At 67.7% G+C, this 19,588-nt stretch overlaps 3 protein-coding genes across 4 annotated transcripts; 1 reads left to right on the top strand and 2 right to left on the bottom strand.

The window, feature by feature from the left end:
• Window positions 1–468: 468 nt before the first annotated feature.
• On the bottom strand, window positions 469–6,041 carry ENGASE (endo-beta-N-acetylglucosaminidase). Of its 2 annotated transcripts, XM_054221917.1 has the most exons (14): window positions 5,873–6,041; window positions 5,663–5,739; window positions 5,035–5,236; window positions 3,686–3,834; window positions 3,412–3,569; window positions 3,148–3,296; window positions 2,826–2,991; window positions 2,363–2,466; window positions 2,064–2,172; window positions 1,782–1,954; window positions 1,407–1,561; window positions 1,205–1,307; window positions 998–1,112; window positions 469–879 (listed from the first exon to the last, which is right to left on the bottom strand). In XM_054221917.1, exons 1-14 carry the CDS (start codon window positions 5,983–5,985, stop codon window positions 475–477), a joined length of 2,178 nt encoding a protein of 725 aa, XP_054077892.1. In that variant the 5' UTR covers window positions 5,986–6,041; the 3' UTR covers window positions 469–474. The 2 variants fall into 2 exon arrangements, with proteins under 2 accessions (XP_054077892.1, XP_054077893.1); XM_054221918.1 differs by lacking the exon at window positions 2,363–2,466 and having other exon boundaries at window positions 1,407–1,545.
• A 975-nt stretch (window positions 6,042–7,016) lies between these two features.
• On the bottom strand, window positions 7,017–12,785 carry C1QTNF1 (C1q and TNF related 1). The gene is made up of 4 exons (XM_054221919.1): window positions 12,564–12,785; window positions 9,189–9,351; window positions 8,924–9,069; window positions 7,017–8,476 (listed from the first exon to the last, which is right to left on the bottom strand). The coding sequence occupies exons 2-4, from the start codon at window positions 9,335–9,337 to the stop codon at window positions 7,926–7,928; spliced, it is 846 nt and encodes a 281-aa protein (XP_054077894.1). The 5' UTR covers window positions 9,338–9,351; window positions 12,564–12,785; the 3' UTR covers window positions 7,017–7,925.
• A 761-nt stretch (window positions 12,786–13,546) lies between these two features.
• On the top strand, window positions 13,547–18,262 carry CANT1 (calcium activated nucleotidase 1). Its single transcript, XM_054222009.1, has 4 exons — window positions 13,547–13,608; window positions 15,245–15,884; window positions 16,059–16,262; window positions 16,715–18,262. The coding sequence occupies exons 2-4, from the start codon at window positions 15,266–15,268 to the stop codon at window positions 17,083–17,085; spliced, it is 1,194 nt and encodes a 397-aa protein (XP_054077984.1). The 5' UTR covers window positions 13,547–13,608; window positions 15,245–15,265; the 3' UTR covers window positions 17,086–18,262.
• Window positions 18,263–19,588: the final 1,326 nt, after the last annotated feature.

Below are 19,588 nucleotides of genomic sequence, written 5' to 3'. Positions count from 1 at the left end.
ACTGCCGCGTCCTGCCAGCCCAGGGGCGAGGGCAGCGGGGCCGGGCGGTGCTGAGGTGGGTGGTGGGGGACGGGAGCAGCGGCTGCCGGCGCTGGGATGCTCCTCGGGGCTCAGCACCACAGCGGAGCCGGGCTGGTCCCCAAGGTGGGTGCAGGGTTCGGGGGGGCAGGTCTCAGGGCAAGCACCCCCAGCCTGGACATGCACAGTTTGCAGGTGGCGAGGGCTGCAGGAGCTGGCGCAGGGGGTCCCTGGGCAGTCCCTGGTGCAGGGCCCTGGCCAGCACCCTGTGGACCCCCATGGTGAGGGCTGCGCTCAGCGACAGCGGTGGGCAAAGAGGGACCTGCTGAACCAGGGTGAGGAAATGCAGCACCCACCCTCTTAGCCCCCCTGGCAGCGGCTCTGCCATGCCCCCCGCCCGCAGCCCACCCACCAGCACGGAGCAGACACGGACGCAGGGCTGTGCCACGCTCGCCTTTAATACCCGTCTCCGCTGGCGCTGCCGGCCGGGTCGGAGTAAACCAACACCAGCCGCCCCCAGCGCTCGGGGTCCACGGGCAGCTGGTCACGCAGCACCGGCTCCACCAGCAGCTCCAGCCGGCAGGACTGCCCGGCCGCCGGCCGCGGCACTACCAGGCCCACGGCACGGTACAGGCAGGCGTGTGCCAGCCCCAGGAGCTGCGGCGACGTCTGGCCCCGGCGGCAGCGGGCGCCCAGGCTGAGGACGCGGAAGCAGGCGGCGTGGCCGGGCGGGAAGGCCCAGCGCAGGGTGAGGCTGAGCGAGAGCTGCTCCGCCTCGGGGCCCTCCTTCCACCAGAGCTGTGAGGCCGACACGCTCTGCACCTCCGGCGGGGAGGCCGCCACGCTGGCCGCGTCCAGCACCTGCGGAGGGAACCACGTTGGGGACAAGAGCAGCGGGTGCTCACCCACCCTCCTGGCATGGGGCCGCGTGGGGCAGCACTGGGGCAGGTGGCTCCCAGCCGGCAGCGGCCGCACTCACCCGGACCTCCCCGAGGAGGCAGGTGAAGGACGTCTCCCGCGGGCTGGGCTGGTGGCGGGACACGAGCAGGGAGAGGTCTCGCAGGCTGCAGTCCTGCAGGTCCAGCTCGTAGCACCTGAGAGGCAAGGGGCAGAGCGGACACGGTGCCGGGCGGCCCTGGGGTGGCCCCACCTGCCCACGGGCACAGGGTGCTGGCAGGGCACTCACCGGCTGGTCCAGCCGTTGGAGCCACGGTCGCACACGGCAAACAGCTTGGCGAGGCCAGGTGGCGGTGCCGGGAGGAACCGGGGGTGGTGCCGGCCATTGGGCTCTGCCAGAGGGAGCGGGGGTCAGTGAGGGTGAGGGGCTGAGCTGGTCCCGCGCTTGCAGCGGGTGCTCGCTGCAGAGCGCACAGGGGCAGGGTCCTCACCAGGCAGGGAGGTGACGTTGCCCTCGTGGCAGGTACCCGAGTCCCAGGTGGTGAGCTCCAGCGCAACCGCGAACTCATCAGGGTGCGGCCCCTCCAGCTTGTAGAGCAGGGTCAGGAAGAGCTTGGGGGGCGCCGGCATCTGCAAAGAGAAAAGGCTGATGACCCCAAATCCACCCAGAGAGAGACAGAGAGAGAGAGAAGAGAGAAAGAGAAGATGCATCGGGTTAGTTCTGCTGGGCAGTGCGGGCAGAGCCCCGGGCACGCTCACCACGAGGCCGCGGGGCCGCAAAGCTCTGCCTGCGCCATGTGGGCCGTGCCGGCGCGGTGCCAGCCCAGCCCTGAGGAGGTGGCAAGGGGGCTTCTCCCCCGACTCACCGGACGGCCACGTGCTCCTCGCCGGGCGGGATGGTCCCCTGCACCCTGAGGGAGCTGCCCCCGCACCAGGCGTCCTGCAGGCAGCAGCTGGTGCTCAGCCTGCCCTCGCGCTCCGGGTAGAAGGGCTGGATCTCCTGCGCGCTCAGGTCGTACCAGGGCCCCGGCTCTTCCTCCTGCAGGACGGGGTGAGCTGAGCTGAGCCTAGAGGGGGGCCGGGAGCGGGGACACCCCTGCCCAGCCCACCCCTGCCTGGCCGGGGCCGAGCCGTCGCCCCACACCCACCTTCCCAGCCAGGAACCTGCTGGTGCCCATGCCCAGGCTGAAGGATGTGGCGAGGGGCAGCGTGCTGATGCTGTGCGTGGGCAGGTACTCGGCCAGCGAGGCCCAGAACCTGGAGGAGAAGGCGGGTGTCTGAGCAGAGACCCCTGACACGGCCGCTGCCCTGGCACAGCATCGGGGACCACCCCGGCTGGGGCAGAGCAGGGCCAGCCCAGTCCCGATGGGCAACCAGGGTCTCCCTGCAGCCCTGTCCTGCCGCCCCTCCCGACCCACGGCCCCCCACCCCGCCAAGCCGCCCTCACTTGTTCTCGTTCTGCAGGAAGTTTTCCTCCCCCAGGTGCTCGTAGACCCAGCCGGGAGCGAAGATGGCTGCGGACAGGCCATGCTGGCGGATCAGGCGCAGGGACTGCAGAGATGAGCGGTGAGCATCGCGGGCTGGGCCAGGCAGTCACCTTGTCACCTGCCCTGTCCCCACTCCCCCACACCCCACAGGCCCCGTGGTGGGGCAGGACAACACCACAGGGACGCGCTGCGGCATCTCCCTCCCCAGGGACTGCAGCACTGGGATCCTCCAGCTCTTTCTCCATGCGCGGCTGCCAGCCCAGTGGCTCCGGGTTCCCCCACTCCTTGCTGCTGCGTCCCCAGGTTAGCAGCATGGCACGGCACAGCACGGCACGGCACGGCACAGCCATCAGTGGAAGCTCAGAGCCCTGTGCCTGGGGGGAGGCCCAGGGTCCCACTGTGGCCCGGCCTCAGCACACCCACCTTGTCAGTGTCGAAGCCACCACCGATCACGTCGCCGCGGGCAAAGACATCAACACCGACATAGACGTCGGTGTGGCGTGGCCCGGCCAGCCCGCGCGTGCGCTCCAGGTGCTCCTGCTTCCAATTGTAGTTGGTGAACAGCCCATCGCAGGCGTCGAAGAACACCCTGCGGATGAGGGTCAGGGTGGCAGGGCGGACGCTGCGGCTGTCCCTGCAGCTCACCCCACCGAGGGCTGCGCAGGCCATACCTGACCAACCCCAGGCGCTGGGTTTGGGGTGGGCTCACGCCCCCAACTCAGGGCTGGTTTTGCCTGGGCCTCACCTATTCTCCTCAGTCAGCTCGTTCTGCCATCTCAGCGCGCCGTTCTGCAGGACACTATCGTACCAGATGACCAGCCCCCCCGGCACGGCGCTGTGCACCTGCGCCGTCAAGTGCCGCAGGAAGGGGGGCAAGTTGCCCACCGCCGCCGCCTGGCAGGAGAGAGCGGAGGGGAGGTTACACGGGGCAGGCGAGGGGCCCCGTGCCACAGCAGCGCGAGGGCAGGGCAGGAGGCAGGGTGGAGGGCAGGGCGCGACCGTGGCTCACGCTCAGCGTGTTCTCGATGTTGACCAGCCAGCCATCGAAGCGGTAGTGCTGGGCAATGCGGGCCAGCTGCTTGCCCACGGTGCGGTACGCCTCCGCCCCGCCGGCCAGGAACGCCTCGCACAGCTTCTCCCCGTCCGTCCACTCCGTGATGAACGTGCCTGGGGACACAGCGAGAGCAGCGTCGGCCACGTGCCCCGGCAAACCCACTGCGGGCGTGAGGCTCCCCCGGACCTGGTCCTGCAGCCGCCAGCCCTGCCGCCTGCCCTGCCCTCACCCAGCACGGGGACACCGTTCCTGTGCGCCGCGTTGGTCCAGCACACGGGCGGGATGGTGACGGTGTGGTGGCTGAAGTAGACGAAGATGTCGATGTACCGCCAGTGGTAGAAGACGTAGGGGTTGCGTGTGGCTGAGCCCTGGATGAACCTGCAGCAGCAGAAAGGGAAGAAGGTTGAGCAACACGGGAAGGACGCCGGCGGACGCTGCGGGGCTGGGCTGGAGCCTGACTCACACCCCACGGACCTGGGCAGAGCGGTGGCACTGAGCCATGGAATCATGGAATCACAGAATAGTTTGGGTGGGAAAAGACATTCAAAGGTCATCCAGTCCAACCCCCTGCCACGAGCAGGGACATCTTCAACTCGATCAGGTTGCTCAGAGCCTCACCCAACCTGACCTGATTTTTCCAGGGATAGGGCAGCCACCACCTCTCTGGGCAACCTGGGCCAGGGGCTCAGCACGCTCAGCATAAAAAAATTTCTTTCTTATATCTAGTCTGAATCTCTCCTCTTTTAGTTTAAAGCCATTACCCCATCGCAGCAAGCCCTGCTAAACAATCTGTCCCCATCTTTCCTGGAGCCCCTTGAGGTACTGAAAGGCTGCAATAACGTCTCCCCGGAGCCTCCTCTTCTCCAGGCTGAACCCCCCCAGCTCTCTCAGCCTGTCCTCACAGCAGAGGGGCTCCAGCCCTCCCAGCATCTCCGGGGCCTCCTCTGGCCCCGCTCCAACAGCTCCGTGTCATTCTGCTGTTGGTGCCCCAGAGCTGGAGGCAGCATTGTGGGGGGGTCTCCCCAGAGTGGAGCAGAGGGGCAGAATCCCCCGCCTCGCCCTGCTGCCCCCACTGCTGGGGATGCAGCGCGGGATGCAGGGGCTCTCTGGGCTGCCAGTGCACATTGCCAGCTCATGGCCAGCTTTTCATCCACCAGTACCCCCGAGTCCTCCTCAGCAGGGCTGCTCTCCATCCCTCCATTCCCAGCCTGTGACGATACTGGGGGCTGCCCCGAACCAGGTGCAGGACCCTGAACTTGGCCTTGTTGAACCTCATGAGGGTTCTCACTTCTCCAGCCTGTCCGGGTCCCTCTGGGTGGCATCCTGTCCCTCAGGTGTGTCAACCGCACCACTCAGCTTGGTGTCATCCACAAACTTGCTGAGGGTGCACTCGATCCCACTGTCTGTGTCATTGATGAAGACATTAAACAGTACTGGTCCCAATACGGACCCCCGAGGGCCACCGCTGCAGATCCCTGCCCGTCTGCGGCCAAGCATCAGGAAACAAACCAAGCAGAAGTAGAAGAGGTTTGAGGTGCTGAGCCCCGCTGCCGCATCTCCTCTCCGCCCAGCACGTACCTGTCCTCCAGGTATCCGCCGCGCATGTCATGGCACACCAATGTCCGGGGCCTCCTGCTGTGGAGCGGGGGCTGGCGCTTCGCCAGCGGCACGGCGGAGATGTTGAAGTCGTCGTTGCCGTCGGGCTGCCAGGCCAGCAGCTCCTCCAGGCCGGACAAGAAGAAGCTGATGGGCTCGGTCGTCCTGGTGTCGAAGTGCCTCGCTGGGGCAGGTGGGGAGACAGGGAACAGGGTCAGCGGGGAGATGGAGCACGGAGTCAGCGGGGAGATGGGACACGGGGTCAGCGGGGAGACGGGGCACAGGGTGAGCGGGGAGACGGGGCACAGGGTGAGCGGGGAGATGGGACACGGGGTCAGCGGGGAGATGGGACACGGGGTCAGCGGGGAGACGGGGAGATGGAGGACAGGGTCAGCAGGGAGATGGAGCATGGGGTCAGCAGGGAGATGGGACAGGGGGTCAGCAGGGAGACGGGGCACGGGGTCAGCAGGGAGATGGGGAGATGGCGGACAGGGTCAGCGGGGAGACGGGGCACGGGGTCAGCGGGGAGTGCTGCCCATGCACCTTGGCACCGTCCCTGTGGCGGTGGGGACGCCGGGGCGCGGCGGGCGCCCTCCCGGTGGTGCCTCACCTGGCAGGGGCTGCGGGCGGGCGCTGATGGTGTCGTGCAGGACGGTGGTTCCCCGGGGCTCCGCCGCCGGCTGGAAACTGACCGGGAGGGGGGTGAGGGCCGGGCCGCCCGGGGCACCCGCAGCCGGGACGGGACGGGCCAGCACCGCGGCCAGCGCTCGCCCGGCCCGCAGAGCCCCGAGCCCGGCCCCGAGCCCGGCCCGACGCCCACCTCCGCCGCCGCCGGCCGGGCCGCTCCGCCTCCGCCTCCGCCTCCGCCGGCTCCGCCGCCCCGACCTCGGCCCTCTTCCCGCGCCGCCCGGACCCCTCCTGCGCCTCCGCCATGGCGCTGCCGCCGCCGCTGCCCGCACTGACGGCGGCGCCGGCCGCGGCCTGGCCCGGCTCTGCCGGGGGCGCGGCCCGCAGAGCTCCGCCCGCGCCCGCCCCGGCCCCGCACCGCCCCCGGCCGCGCACCGCACCGCCCCCCGCGCCCGCACCGCCCCCCGCGCCCGGACCGCCTGCGCCGGGCGGAGCGGGATGGGCCGCGTCTCCTGGGCCGGGATGCGTGTCCCGGGATGGGGACGCGTGTCCCATGGATGGGACGTGTGTCCCGGGACGGGCTGCATGTCCCGGGACGGGGCCACATGTCCTGGGATGCACCGTGTGTCCTGGGATGGGACCATGTGTCCTGGGATGGGACCATGTGTCCCAGGATGGGACATGCCCTAGGATGGGGCCACATGTCCTGGGGCGGACCATGTGTCCTGGGATGGGACATGTGTCCCAGGACAGGACGTGTGTCCCAGGACAGGCCCTGCTGTGCATCTGCCTCCATCTCTCCTGCAGCGTCCCTGGGGCCAGCCCTGTGGGGACAGCAGTGCAGGGGCCCTGGGGGCACTACCAGCCCTAGACAGCTCTGACCAGCCTCACCTGGGCCCCCACCTGTGGGGCTGGGGCTCTATTTAAGCTCAGCCCTGAGCCCTCCCTTCCTTCCCTGCTGTGCTGGGGGAGATGCTGGTCTCCAGCCCTGCCCAGACATGGACCCACCTGCTGGACCCCAACCCACCAGATTCCCAGCTTGACTTCGGTCCTGCCTCATCACCGTGGACCTGCCAGATGATCCAGACTCTTGGTAAACCCGGCCCCCAGCCTGCCCTGCTCGCCAGCTGATGGGTCTGTTATTGCCCTCAGCTTCCAGCTCTTGCAGAGCCGCTCAGTCTCCCTGGCTCTCTGGGGACCATCTGTCCGCCCCTTCCACTACCACTCAGCAGCACGATGCCAGCCCATGGCTCTGCGGGAGCCAGAACCTGCCCTGAGCTGCTCGGAGCCTCCATGCACACACAAAGCAAGAGGAACCACTGGAAGTGTGAGTAGGACTCGCAGTCGTGGGGTGTTTAATGTAGTGACAAGCTGTGCAGAGAGCTGGGGGGCAGCATGCTGCCCGGGGCCCTGCTCTGCTATTGCCTCTACATAAATACAAAGCCTGGCCAGCAGATAATCTAACTGAAAAGGAAGCGACTGAGGCCAAAGACCCCGTGCCCAGGGCTGCCGGTGGGGAGCCAGCTCCCTCCTCGGCAGTGTTGGCACCGAGCAGAGGCTGCGGGGGTTGGGGGAAAACGGTGGTGGGGACTTACAGAGGGGACGGGGACAGGAACTTGCAGAGGGGAACTGATGCAATCCGCTCCCTTGCAGGAGCGCTGGGGGAAGTGTCAGCCCAGCAGGTACCCAGTGACATGCTGCAACATCCGCACCGTTGGGACCCAGCTCCACAGAAGGAAAGAGGGGCCTTTAGTGGTTTTATTGCCTTTCCTGCTGGGTGCTGAGCATCCTCTGCCCTCTTCCAGGAGAAAGAGCCTGCAGAGCATGTCATGGTGCGAAAGGGGCAAGGGAGGAACACGGTGCACGTGTCTGTGCTGCCTCGCACCAGGGCACCGGCCATCAAGCCCATTCAGATGGTGCCAGCTCACAGCCAGCACCACAAACACCTGGTGCCCAGCAAACCCAGCTCTGGAGCAGTCACGGGTGGGGGTGAGCTCCCTGCCCGCCCCAGGCGAGTGGCTGCTGCCCGGGTCACAAATGCAGCAGAGGCTGGAAATGGCTTCGGCTCCTCCCGGTGCATCCGATCGGTGTTGAGGAGCTGGGGCTGGGGTTAATCACACAGTCGCGCAGCTGCTGGGGGTGGTGGCACGTAGCAGGGCTAACAGCTTAATGGCAGGTGGCATGCCCTGGGCGAGGGGGCGGCAGCAGCTCCTCGGACACCCGCCCCAGGGGAGGGGAGCAGGCACTCAGGGGTCCCCGCTGTACTTGATGAGGTGGCCGCTGAAGGTGATGTAGGTGTCGTACTCATCGCTGAAGATGGCGTTCTCGCGCTCGCCCTTGTAGAGCCGCACCCAGACCTCGTCCTGCTCCTGCAGCTCCAGCATGACGCTCTGGCTCTGCATGATGCTGCGGTCGCTCACCTGGGCGTAGAGAATCACCACCTCTGCCCCGTTGCGCATGATGTGCAGGTATGTCTCCTTCTGGTTCCAGGTGTGCACGTTGAGGCTGAAGTAGTAGATCCCGGGGACGTAGCAGTAAAACTTGCCCGTGAACATGTTGAAGTGGTCGTAGAGGTTGACAAACTCCGTGTCGAAGATGAGGGTCTGGTAGTAGTCGTTGCTGTGCAGGGGTTTCTTGCGGCCCACCGAGAAAGCAGCGTAGTGGCTCTTGCAGCGCTCCCCCGGGGCGCCCACGCTGCCCTTCTGTCCCTTGGGTCCCGCGTGGCCCCTGCTGCCGGCCACCCCGGTCTTGCCGTACTTGCCCTGCATGCCACGCTCACCACGGTCCCCCTTCTCGCCTGGGCAAAGCAAGAGGCCAGTTGCGCTATCAGAGGCAGGTGCCATCTCTAACCCCGGTGCCCTGGAAGCCCCTTTGCCCAACAGAAAGGGATGGAGACAGCAGGGACCCCCGCAGCCCCTGCCCCCTCCCTGGGCTCTGATGCTGCCTCCAAAGCTGCTGCCCAGAGGCCACCAGAGCAGGACCAGCTCATGCCCCAGAGTGTCCCCTGCCCACTGCCCCTCTGCCTGTGCAAGGCGCTGGACCACAGGCACCAGCCCCAGCTTCTCACTCCCAGCTTGTGCGACACTGGCACCCCAAAGAGCCGGCACTAGGAGCCCAGCTTTGTGCTGGCCCCAGGGTGATGCTGGCGGACCGGCCAGGCTGATGGTGCCCGGCGGCTCGGGGTGCCCAGACTGCAGGTTCAGCCACGAGCAGTGTCGCAGCGCGGGGTCTCACTAGCCCTCACCTTTGAGGATGGTCATGTTGATCTGAGGCAGGGGCTGGTACTGGGGGTAGGAGAAGCGCTGGTCGGGCGGCTCACAGCAGCGGACGCAGCGGGGCCGGGGGGGCAGCCCCTCCTGGGCACTGCTGGGCTTCTGCTCCCATGTGGCCCTGGGGAGGGCAGAAAGCAAAGCGCAACAGGGAGCTACAGGTGGGGGCCGGGGCCCTTTGCGGTGCCAGGGCTGTCCCAGCCCCTGCTGTGAAATGCCCCGGCCCCGGGGTCCCCTCACCTGGCAGCGTGGTGCTGGGACGGTGCCTCCTCAGGGTCCCGCCGCAAACGCCGGTCGGGGTCAGGGCTGGGGCTGGTCTGGCTCACTGCGGGCGAGGGCAGCAGCAGACAGGAGAGCAGCAGGACACCGAGCGCCCAAAGCCCCTCCATGCTGTGGCAGTGCCCTGTGAGATGCCAGGGATGGCTGAGGGGGACAGCGAGGGCTGGCAGAGCCAGGAGCTGCAGAGACGCCCTGCCGTGCCCTGCACTGTCCCACAGACAGGACCTGCTGCACCAGGCAGCCCCGGGCAGGGCACAGCTGCGCTTCCAGCCACAAAAGGCTGCTCTTGCAGCAGCCCTTCCCCAGCAGAGCCCGCAGCGTGGGCACACACATCTCTTGCAGCTGCAGGGACCATCTGTACCTAAATAGCTGCTTTTAGCTCGGCCATGTGTCTCGGTGACACTGCAGTGAACACCTGGGGAGACCCATGTCTGGGGCAGTGCTGGGGCTCTGGGCTCAGCAACAAGCTGAGAGCAGGGGCCATGCAGCCCCCGGAGCCCTGGCATGCACGGAAGCAGGGGTTATTCTAGGAACCCCGGGGTGGAGAGGAGCAGCAGTGCCCGGCTGGCTGTCCAAGCGCTGCTGCTCCTGCTCAGGCCAGCTTCAGCTGCCTCCCATGGACGCCCAAGAGCAGCAGCTCGGGGTGTCAGCACCTGGGAAAAGCACAAGCAGTTCCGAACGCTGTGGGGCAAATGCCAGGGTGCAGACCTGCCTGCTACGGGGGACCCCAGCCCTGCCCGGGGCAGGGGGTGTCTGCAGCCCCGCTCCTTCCCTGGAGCGTGCAAGGATGCTGGGATGCCGTCAGCATAGACCCCATGAAAGGGGCTCCTGTGCCTCAGGAGCTGCCAGCCCTCGGCCCCCACCCCTCTGCCCAGGCCTTCATCTGAGAGTCTGCAAGGAGTCAAAACCGGCCTCTCCAGAGATGGGGGCTGGCAGCCCCAGCTGGGAGCCAGCCGCCATGGGGAGAAACCTTCCTGGGAGCCCACATCCTGCGTGGGGCCAAAGCTAATATTTGCGGTAGCTGGTGGTACCATGGCCCAACCTGGGCAGCTCCGCTGCCCTTCCCTGCTTTATCGCAGCCGTATCCGCTCGAGGTGTGGGGCCGGGCACACAACACCTCACCCTGCGTCCCCGAGGCACCAGGACAGCCACGGCCAAACACGCATGTGGCACTGCCCAGCCACCCGGCATCGCACAGCAGCAGGGTCTGAGGTGGTACCGGAGCATGACACGGGGCACAGCACAGGGCTGTGAGCGTGGGCCGCCCTGTCCCACACCTTGCAGCGCCGGGATGGGGCAGGCTGCTCCCCAAAGGGGTGTGGGGCTGTGCCCCACGGGCTCTGCCGGCGTCCTGCAGCTCCTGCCCCAGCAGGCAAAGGGCCCCACGCAGCACCCTCCCCTGTCCTGGGGGTGGGGCCATGGGGAAGGATTCTGGGGCAGAATCCTGTTGTTTTGGTGAACGCCTGCTCTCTAGGTCCCCAGTCAGTGATCACCAGGCTCTTCCCGTTGTCCCCAAGCGTGGGGGCTGGTGGGGTCCAGGACCGGGCAGGCGTGCTCCGGCAGCGGGTTCGGAGGGTGTTCGAGGCCAGGATGGATGCCTGGCTTATGAGTCACATTTGCTGGAGCCGGGAAGGGGCGGAGGGATTGGGGGGAAAGGCTCCAAAGGGCTTTCCCACTGCTCACACCCTCTGCAAAGGGCCTGTCCCCTCATGCACTTCCCCGGTGCCTATGTGTGTGTGTCGTCCCCTCCGCCTCTTGCCACATTATCTCGTCCCGTTGGCACTGCCGGGTGTGGGGAGAGGCAGGGCTGTGGGCACTGTGTGCCGGCAGCCTGGCGCCGCATCCTCCTTGCCTGCACCCTGGCCTGCTGCCTGCCCGTGCTCAGCTCCGCAGGCAGGGGAGAAGCAGATCCATGGATAGAGGGGCATGGAGGAGGCCAGCCAGGGGCTTGTGAGAAGATATCATCCCGGGGAGCTTTGTCCCTGGCTCTCTTCCCCCTGCTTGGCCTCCAGCTGTGCCAACCACATGCCAGTGAGCACGGCACGTAGCCCGCTGGGGTTTTGGGAAGCCTGTGGCTTTCCCTCAGCTCTGGGATCAACAAACCAGGCATTCCCCTGGGACCTGCAGTAGGCTCAGCCCTGGGGAAAACGCAGCTTCACAGGGAACTGCTCCACCAGGAGAAGAAAGCCTTCACCAGGAAATTCCCACTGAGAAAGGCAGTGTGTTTCCCAGGCTGTCATAGGGTTGGAAACGGAGGCAAGTGTGTCTCTGAGCGCATGTCTCCCCCTGTGCCCTGGGGGCATGCCGGGCAGGAGGTGCCCGCATACATACAGACATATACAGTCCTGCTGAAGGGACGCTGTTTTTCCTGTCGGGGCTGGATGCTCTCCAGGAGCAATTTGGGGATTTAAATTCAGTGGCTGCTAAAGCCTTGAGACTGCAAGTCAAAACATCCTGAAATACATTCCAGGCAGTGATAAAGACCAGGATGAATCAAGACCAAATCCGGGGGTGGGGGGAGAAAGGACACTCAGAGCAGTGGGGCAGTGTGGGGGCAGCAGGAGCTGCATGCCCACCTCGTCCTCCCCACTCATGGTGGTGGATACAGCCCTCCCCAAGCTGCAGCAGCCAGAGCTGGGATGCCTCTGGCGTCCAGGGACATGCTGGTGGGACGGCTCCCCCCCGCCTTTTGCTGCAGCAGCTCGGATGGTGTCGGAGCTGTTTTTGCCCCTGGCGCAGCCCAGACCTGGCGGGCAGCAGGGTGGGAGCTGCGTGGGGCAGCCACAGTGCAGGACCAACAGGGAGGTCGCAGCCCTCCAGCTCCTGCGTTACCCGGCAGGACCAGTGAGTTGTGCTGGGGACCCCAGGAGCCACCGTGTCCCCCACAGACATATCCAGGGGTGGCCCAGCCCTGGGTTTGACATGCTCATGGGGACTGGCTTTTTGGGCAGGGCTGGGGGGGGGCGCGGTGGATCTGTGCAGGGTCGAGCCTGTGCTGCAGGCTCCAGCTGTAACCCTCTCCCACCCTGCCCTCCCGGAGCTGCTGCGGGTCAGGCCGTGCCCTCAGAGGACGGTAAGGCTTAGCCCTGCGGTCCCCACCGCAGCCAGGGCAGGGTCCTCACCCCGCTGACCGGCGCAGGGGGAGGGACGGGTCTCCCTCGCTGGACATGCCCCGGGACACCCACCATCCTGGGTGAGTCTGCACCGATTCCGCAGCACCCACCGCGGGCAGCACCCACCGCAAGCAGCACCCGCGGGCGAGTACGCAACAAGATGCAGCTCCCGGGTGCTGGACCCCAGGCCTGCAGGGTCCCCCCAAACTCGCCACCCACCTACCTCCGGGCAGGGCTGCTCCCTCCTGGCGATGCCTTTCCTTCCCTAGAGCATCCCCCGCTGCTCCCCACCAGCCCCGGCCTCGGGGCAGAGCCTGCCTGCTGCGATCGGCTGCCTCCCGCTCCAACAGCCTCCTCTGCTCCCGCGGCCCCGGGCGGAAACGCACTTTCTAGAAAGTAAAGGAGGCAGCGGAGGAGCGGGACGAGGCGCGCAGCCCTCCCACTGCCAGATGTGAGCCCAGCGGCGCGGGCGGCCGCCGTTAACCATGTGTGCTCCCGACGCCTGCCAGCACCGGGCCCGCGGCCATGGCCGGCGCTGGCCCGAGGTCAGGGAGCGGGGGTGGCACGTGCTGGGAAGCGCCTCCAGATGCCAGAACCGGCGCGTGGGGCTGGGACCCCGGCGGCCGCAGCTGTGCTGGGGGGCAGGACCCTGCCCCACGCCGGGAGGGCCACCTGCCGCTCCCCAGCCCCGGGGGCACCGGAGCCTGCCCAACCCCGACCTGGGCCGGGCCGGGCGCTGGCAGCCAGACACGCACACGCGTCCCCGCAGCGCTGAGCAGGGCCCGTCCCCGCACCCTAAGTAGCGGGGGGACACGGGGCGCGTCCCCGCAGCGCTGGCGTGGCAGAAGGAGCCAGGGGCAGGGGCCAGCCTGCACCGGGGGGGATGCACCGGGGTCGTGCCCGCCGGGCTGGGCCCACCGGGGGCTGGGCCGCAGCAGACACCACCCCCAGGGCCGGCTCGCCCCCCGCACCGCGGCCCGCCGTGGCGGGGTTCCACCCGCCCGGGCGCGGGGCTCCGGGCTGGCCGGGCCGGCCCGGGCGCGGGGCAGGCCGCGGGGCGGACTGCAGCCCCCAGCAGTCCCCGCGGCGCGGCGGGCGGGGCGGCGGTGGCGCGCGAGGGCTGCCGGGAGTTGTAGTTCTCGCCCCCGCCGCCGTGGTTTGGCCGCTGCCGGCTGCCGTGGCGGCGCGCGGGGGCTGCCGGGAGCTGTAGGCGGCGGCGGCGGCAGCTGCGCGCGGCGGCGGGGGAGGCGGGCGGCGGCGCTTGGGCGGTGAGCGGGGACGGCGGGGGCCCGGGCGGGCGCGGGGGCCGGGCGTCGCCGTGGGGCTCAGAGGCCGGGCCCGGCTCGGCCCGCAGCACGGGGGTTCCCGCCGGGCTGGGGCGGGAGCACGGCAGGCCCCGAGACCCCTGTTCGGGCGGGAGTACCGGGTCCGTGCCCCCGGGCGGGGGGTCCCGGGGGCCCTCAAGACCCCGCTCAGGCCGGGCAGCGCGCCGCCTTCCCGGCAACTCGGTCGGGGAAGGAGCTCGAGGGTCCCCGGGGCCGGGGGTCGCCCGTGTCCATGCCCGGGGGGGCCGGGGGTCCCCCTCACCGTGCCCAGGGCGGGGTGCTGGGATCCCTCAGCTGCAGTGGGGGCCAGTGCACTGAGCGGGGTCCCCGGGACCCTGCCACGGGCGATTCTCCGGGGTCCCGGCAGGACGGAGGGCTGCTCCCTCCCCGCGGGGTCCATCCCCCGCCGCAGCGGGGCGCCGGGGCCAGCAGCCGTCCCTCGGGGGCTCTCCCGCGTCCCGCCAACCCGGGAGCACACCCGCCTGCGTGGGGCTCGGCCCCCCACGCTCAATGCAGCCTCTGTTCGCACTCGGGCTGCTGAAAGGCACATTGAGAGCCCCGCGGCGCAGCCTCCGCGGGGGGCACAGTCCGTGCCCAGCGCCAGGCCTGGGGCCCCACCGTGGCCAGTGACCGGCCCTTTGGGGACAGCCCTGGACCCCCTCTGCCCTGCCCAGGGTATCCTTGCTCCATGCTGCATGGCACAAGGTGAGAGCAGGGGGGCACTGGGGCAGCTTCCAGTCCCCAGGAGCTGCTTGCTCCCCGCGCAGCCTGGAGTGCCCGTCTGCAGGAGCCCGGGAAGCTGCCGCGTCCCCTGTGCCACACGGAGGGAGGTGGCAGGGACAGGCGCTGCTGGCACCCTGGCCCTGCGGGTGGGCACAGCCCAGGTGGGTGGATGGCGCCCACAGCCGTGTCTCGCCCAGAGGAGACGCTGTGACCATGGGCAGGCCTGAGAAGGGTGGGGGGGGCTGCTGTGGCTTTAAGGCTGGGCACGTCAAGGTGTGTGTCCCTTGGACCCGGGCGCTGCGCTTCCTGCTCAGGCGTTGGTATCCTGCTCGGGCGGAGCTGCCACGTGTCTCACCGTGTCCCCGTGGGGCCTGGGGACACGCTCACTGCTCGCCAGTGGGGCCGGTTCCTGGGGACCGCGGGAGCTGGATCTGCCCAGCCGGCCGCTCCAGAGGCAGCAAGGATCATCCTCACCGCCGGACAGGAATCCCCTTCTTCCCTGGGGCTGTGCGGGGACACTGCTCAGCAGGACACCCCGACGTGGGTCCCCAGGGCTCGCCTCGGGCAGGGGTGCCTCGGCTCCCTGCCTGGGGTGCTGCGGTCAGCAGGTAGAGGTGCTGAGCAGGTCATGCATGCCTGCCAGTGTGCCGGGGCTTGTTGTGGCCTGGGAGAGCAGAGGGGGGGTGAGAAGGGTCTGAGAGTTGCTCCAGCAGCAAAGAAGCCCCCTCCCTTGCTTGAGGCAACAGCATCTTCTGCTGCTGCAGGAGAGGGGATGGGGCTCCTCGCCTCTCCCTCGTGGCTCAGTGCAGCGCCAGGCTCCAGCTTGCTGACCTGCTTCCTCCCCTCCTTCCACCAGGTTCTCCTCGCCCCCGGTCTGATGCGCGTCCCGCCCTGCCATGAGTCTATGAGCCCCCTCCGGATCAGCGTGGGTGGTCTGCCTGTCCTTGCGTCCATGACCAAGGGTGCTGACCCCCGCTTCCGACTGCGCTGGAAGGCCATCGTGCTGTCGTCAGCCTGCGTGGGGTTTGTGCTGCTGCTCTTCTGCCTGCACCGGTCCTCCCCGGCACGGCCCATCCCGCCGAATCCTCGCAACTGGCGGCTCAGCCTGCAGGCAGGCGACCGCTACAATGACACCTACCCGCTGTCCCCACCGCAGAGAAACCCCGATGGCATGCGCTACCGCATCGGAGTCATCGCAGACCTGGACACGCAGTCCCGGGGCTCTGAGGAGCACACCTGGTTCAGTTACCTGAAGAAGGGCTACCTGGTGCTGTCGGACAGCGGGGACAGCGTGACGGTGGAATGGGACAAAGACGAGAGTGTGCTGCAGTCCCACCTGGCTGAGAAGGGCAGGGGCATGGAGCTCTCCGAGCTGGTCGTCTTCAACGGGAAGCTGTACACCGTGGACGACCGGACAGGAGTGGTCTACCAGATTGAGGGCAACAAGGTGGTGCCCTGGGTGATCCTCCCGGACGGGGACGGCACAGTGGGGAAAGGTGAGCTCCCCCGTCCTGCCCTGCAGGCGCAGAGCAGTGAAGCCCTTGGTTCTTTGTGGCTCGCGGGAGTGGGATGCATCTTCTCTGTGACCCTGTAAGCCCGGCTGGGATGGGGGCCAGTCTGATGTCCTTGTGCTGGCCGAGCCCCAGCTCATGCTGTTCTCTCCACTGCAGGCTTCAAGGCGGAGTGGCTCGCGGTGAAGGACGAGCACCTCTACGTGGGGGGACTGGGCAAGGAGTGGACCACAACGACAGGGGAGGTGGTGAACCAGAACCCCGAGTGGGTGAAGGTCATCGGCTACAAGGGCGACATGGACCATGAGAACTGGGTGGCGAACTACGATGCGCTGAGGGCTGCGGCGGGGATCCGACCCCCAGGTACTGAGCAAGGTTCCCTCCTGCCACCCCGTGTCCCACACCCTCTGCGGGCTCCAGGGCTAAGGTCTCCCTCCCCATAGATACTGGGATTGGTGTGAGATTTAAAGGATGCTGGAGGCCAGAGACCTCCCCCTGTCCTGGTGGAGAGGCCAGAGCCTGCCCTGGCTGGTTTCCTCCCCTGTGTGTGCCATGAGCAGCTGGAGGGTGGCTCAGCCGGCGCTGTGCCGGCAGCCAGGCCCCCGGGCAGAGGAGGCTGTGCTGGGGTGCCCCTGCCCAGTCTGGGAGGGACTCGGGGGCTGCTGCATGGGCAGTGGGGCAGGAGGAGGTGTAAATGTTCACAGCGGTTGCCTGCGCGAGGCTGCAACCTCCCTGGCTGCGGTGTCTTTTGGAGCGGGGAAAGGTCCTGCCCCAGCCGTTTGCCCCGTGCCGTCAGACACCATTCCCTGCCACAGGTTACCTGATCCACGAGTCGGCCTGCTGGAGTGACACCCTGCAGCGCTGGTTCTTCCTGCCGCGCCGCGCCAGCCACGAGCGTTACAACGAGAAGGCGGACGAGCGGCGAGGCACCAACCTGCTGCTGAGCTCCACCCAGGACTTCGGGGATGTGACGGTGGGACGCGTGGGCGAGGTCATCCCCACCCACGGCTTCTCATCCTTCAAATTCATCCCGGACACAGACGACCAGATCATCGTGGCGCTGAAATCGGAAGAGGATAATGGCAAGATCGCCAGCTACATCATGGCCTTCACGCTGGATGGGCGCTTCCTCCTACCCGAGACCAAGATTGGGAGTGTGAAATACGAGGGCATTGAGTTTATTTAAGCGACTTTTGCACTGGACCTGAGGGGCGAGGGAGGCCGCAGGGCGCTGGGCAGGCCTTGCCAGCTCCTGGCCGGGCGCTTGCCCCGGGCTGGGCCGGGGGATGCTGGGCAGCGCTCCCAGCTCTGTAGTTGGCCTTGGCGTCTCCTGTAAAGCGTTGGCTCTGCTCCAGCAGGCGTGGTGCGAGTGTTTCGGCAGTGGCACCTGGTGGCAAGGGACTGCCACCACAGGGTGCTGCGAGCCCCAGCCCAGGAGTCAGATGGCGAAGTTCCCATGCGCCGGTTCCCCAGGCAGGCCCCACGCCGCAGCCGTTAGCGGCCAGCCCCTAATTGCAACAGAAACCCTCTGCGGTGAGTCGGTGGCTCTGGTGACATCTGGGCTCTGGGTTTGCAAGCACAGAGGAGCCTGAGCCCCAGCTCCGCTGCTCTGCCTTACATCCTGCCATGCTGCGGTGCTTCCGGGTGGAGGAGGGGGTGTCCAGCCGGAGCACCGGGACTGTCCCAGTGCCTGGGGGAGCGAGTCTGACCCGGGCCCTGGCAGCCAGCCGTGCTGGCAGCCTGTCCTGAGGCCACCCTCCTTCCTCTCCATGTCCCCAGCACCTGACTGGGAATACACCAGAGACACGGGGAAGGGCATCCCTGTGTGGAGGAGCATCCTTGAGAGCACAATTGGCTGGATCCTGCCCCATTCATGACTCTCCTGAGGTCAGGGTGACTTGGGGGGACGGGGCCACAGCGGGGTGTCGCAGGCAAGGGCCAGCCATGACGTACCATGGGGGATTTCATCGAGCTGTTTCCCCAGCAGCTGGTTTTCCTTCCCTTTTCTCGTATGCTGGGTGAGGTGATGGCCAGGGTGATGGCAGCCCTGGGCACTGTTTTCTGGGGAAAGTCTCATGTGGGAGGCAGTTGTGGGGGTGTCCCTGTGCCCGCGTCTCCAGGGGGCACGCAGCAGTTCCCACACAGCCAGTAGCACCAGGGAAGAGGCTTTTAGAGGCCTCAAGCGCCGGCAGCTGGGGCCAGAGCCACTCCTGGTGCTGCTGTACCAGCACAGTGGCTCTGCCCATGGGGCTGGGGGAAGCGAGCGTGGCCCCAAGCGCCTGATGGGGCCAACAGCCGTGGCTGGGTGTAATTGTGGACACATCCCTACACCCGGCCCCACGCCATTCCCAGCCCGCACCCCAAGGAGGTACGTGGTTTTCTGGCTGCGTGTCTTCTCCCAGCCCTGGCTGTGCACGGCTCAGGCCCCGGCAGTGCCTCTGGACCCAGAGCTGTCAGCTCCGGGAAAAGACGGGGTCTGGACTGAAGCCGCCGGGAGCTGGCAGGCACCTCGGCCATCCCTGCTTCAAGGGCTGCTGTGCTCAGCGCGGGAGGGAGAGCCAGAAGCACCAGCTTGGCTTCCTTAGGCCGGCAGCAGCTGGGAAGCGTTCGCAGCAGCCCCGGGCTTGGCTGGCTGGGGAGCCCTTCCCGAGCTCGCCAGCAGTATTGTGAAATCATGGCAGCAGCCCCTGGGAGGAACCTGCACCACTCTAGGGAGCCAAAAGAGCAAAACATGGGCATCTGCAGGCCCCCGGGGTGTCCTTCCCACCCCACTGACCACAAGGACAGCAGCTCCTGGCCTGCCCCACGCTCCCCCGGCTCAGCCGAGCCCCTGTTCGTGGGGCAGCTCAGCTTCACACCAGCCACCAGCGAGGGGCCGGGGCTGGTGTTTGGCTCCGTGGTGACCCTCTGGTTTGGCAGGGGAGAGCTGATGGCACAGGGCAGCCGATGGGGGACAGGGTGACTGTGGTGCCAGGACTCTCCGCCACCCTGGCTGTGCAGCGGGACCCCCCTCCCCCCAGAGCTGTGGTCTGGGGCCCCATGGGGACGGGTCCAATGTGACACCACGGTGACCTCCTGGCAGTCCCGGGTGCCTGCAGGGATGCTGCTGTCGGAGGGACCCTGTGCCCCGGGAGCCGGCAGGGGCGCAGCTCGATAAGTGGCTGCTTCGTTGCTCTGGGCACAAGCCCCCAGCTGACACCACCACGGGTTCGGGCTGCCCTGCGGCTGGGGGGTCCCTGCTGCCACCCGGCCCTGTGGGCAGCTCTACCAGCAGGCAGGGCTTCAGAGAGCTAGGACTGGCTACTGCGGTTCAGGGGGGTTCCTTTGGCCCTGGGCCCCCCATGCCTCCCCTACCTGCCCCGGCACTGCCCTGTTGTGGGACCAGCCATGCGGTGACTGGCTGTGGTCAGATGGGAGGACACGCAGTGGGGAGAGCTGGCAGAGATGGGAGCCCTCCCGAGAGCCCAGCTGGGCCGGCCACATCCCCCCCCGCCTTCCCCTGCCCCTGTTTACAGTGTCCGGCACCTCCATGAGCCGAGCGAGGAGCGCGTACGAGGCTGGACACGTGTTTTCGTTTAGCCCAGACAATGACTCATGTGGCGCTGGGCTGCGAGCAGATGCGCTCGTCTCCTCTGCGGGGCAGCTCTGCCCCGGGCACGGACCCATCCCCAGTGCCACGGGCAGAGCTG

Source organism: Rissa tridactyla, chromosome 15 (genome assembly GCF_028500815.1).
Source record: "Rissa tridactyla isolate bRisTri1 chromosome 15, bRisTri1.patW.cur.20221130, whole genome shotgun sequence".
Taxonomy (NCBI): Eukaryota; Metazoa; Chordata; class Aves; order Charadriiformes; family Laridae; genus Rissa; species Rissa tridactyla.
The sequence above is the reverse complement of the archived record's forward strand: the minus strand, read 5'-3'. Positions and strand labels throughout refer to the sequence as shown.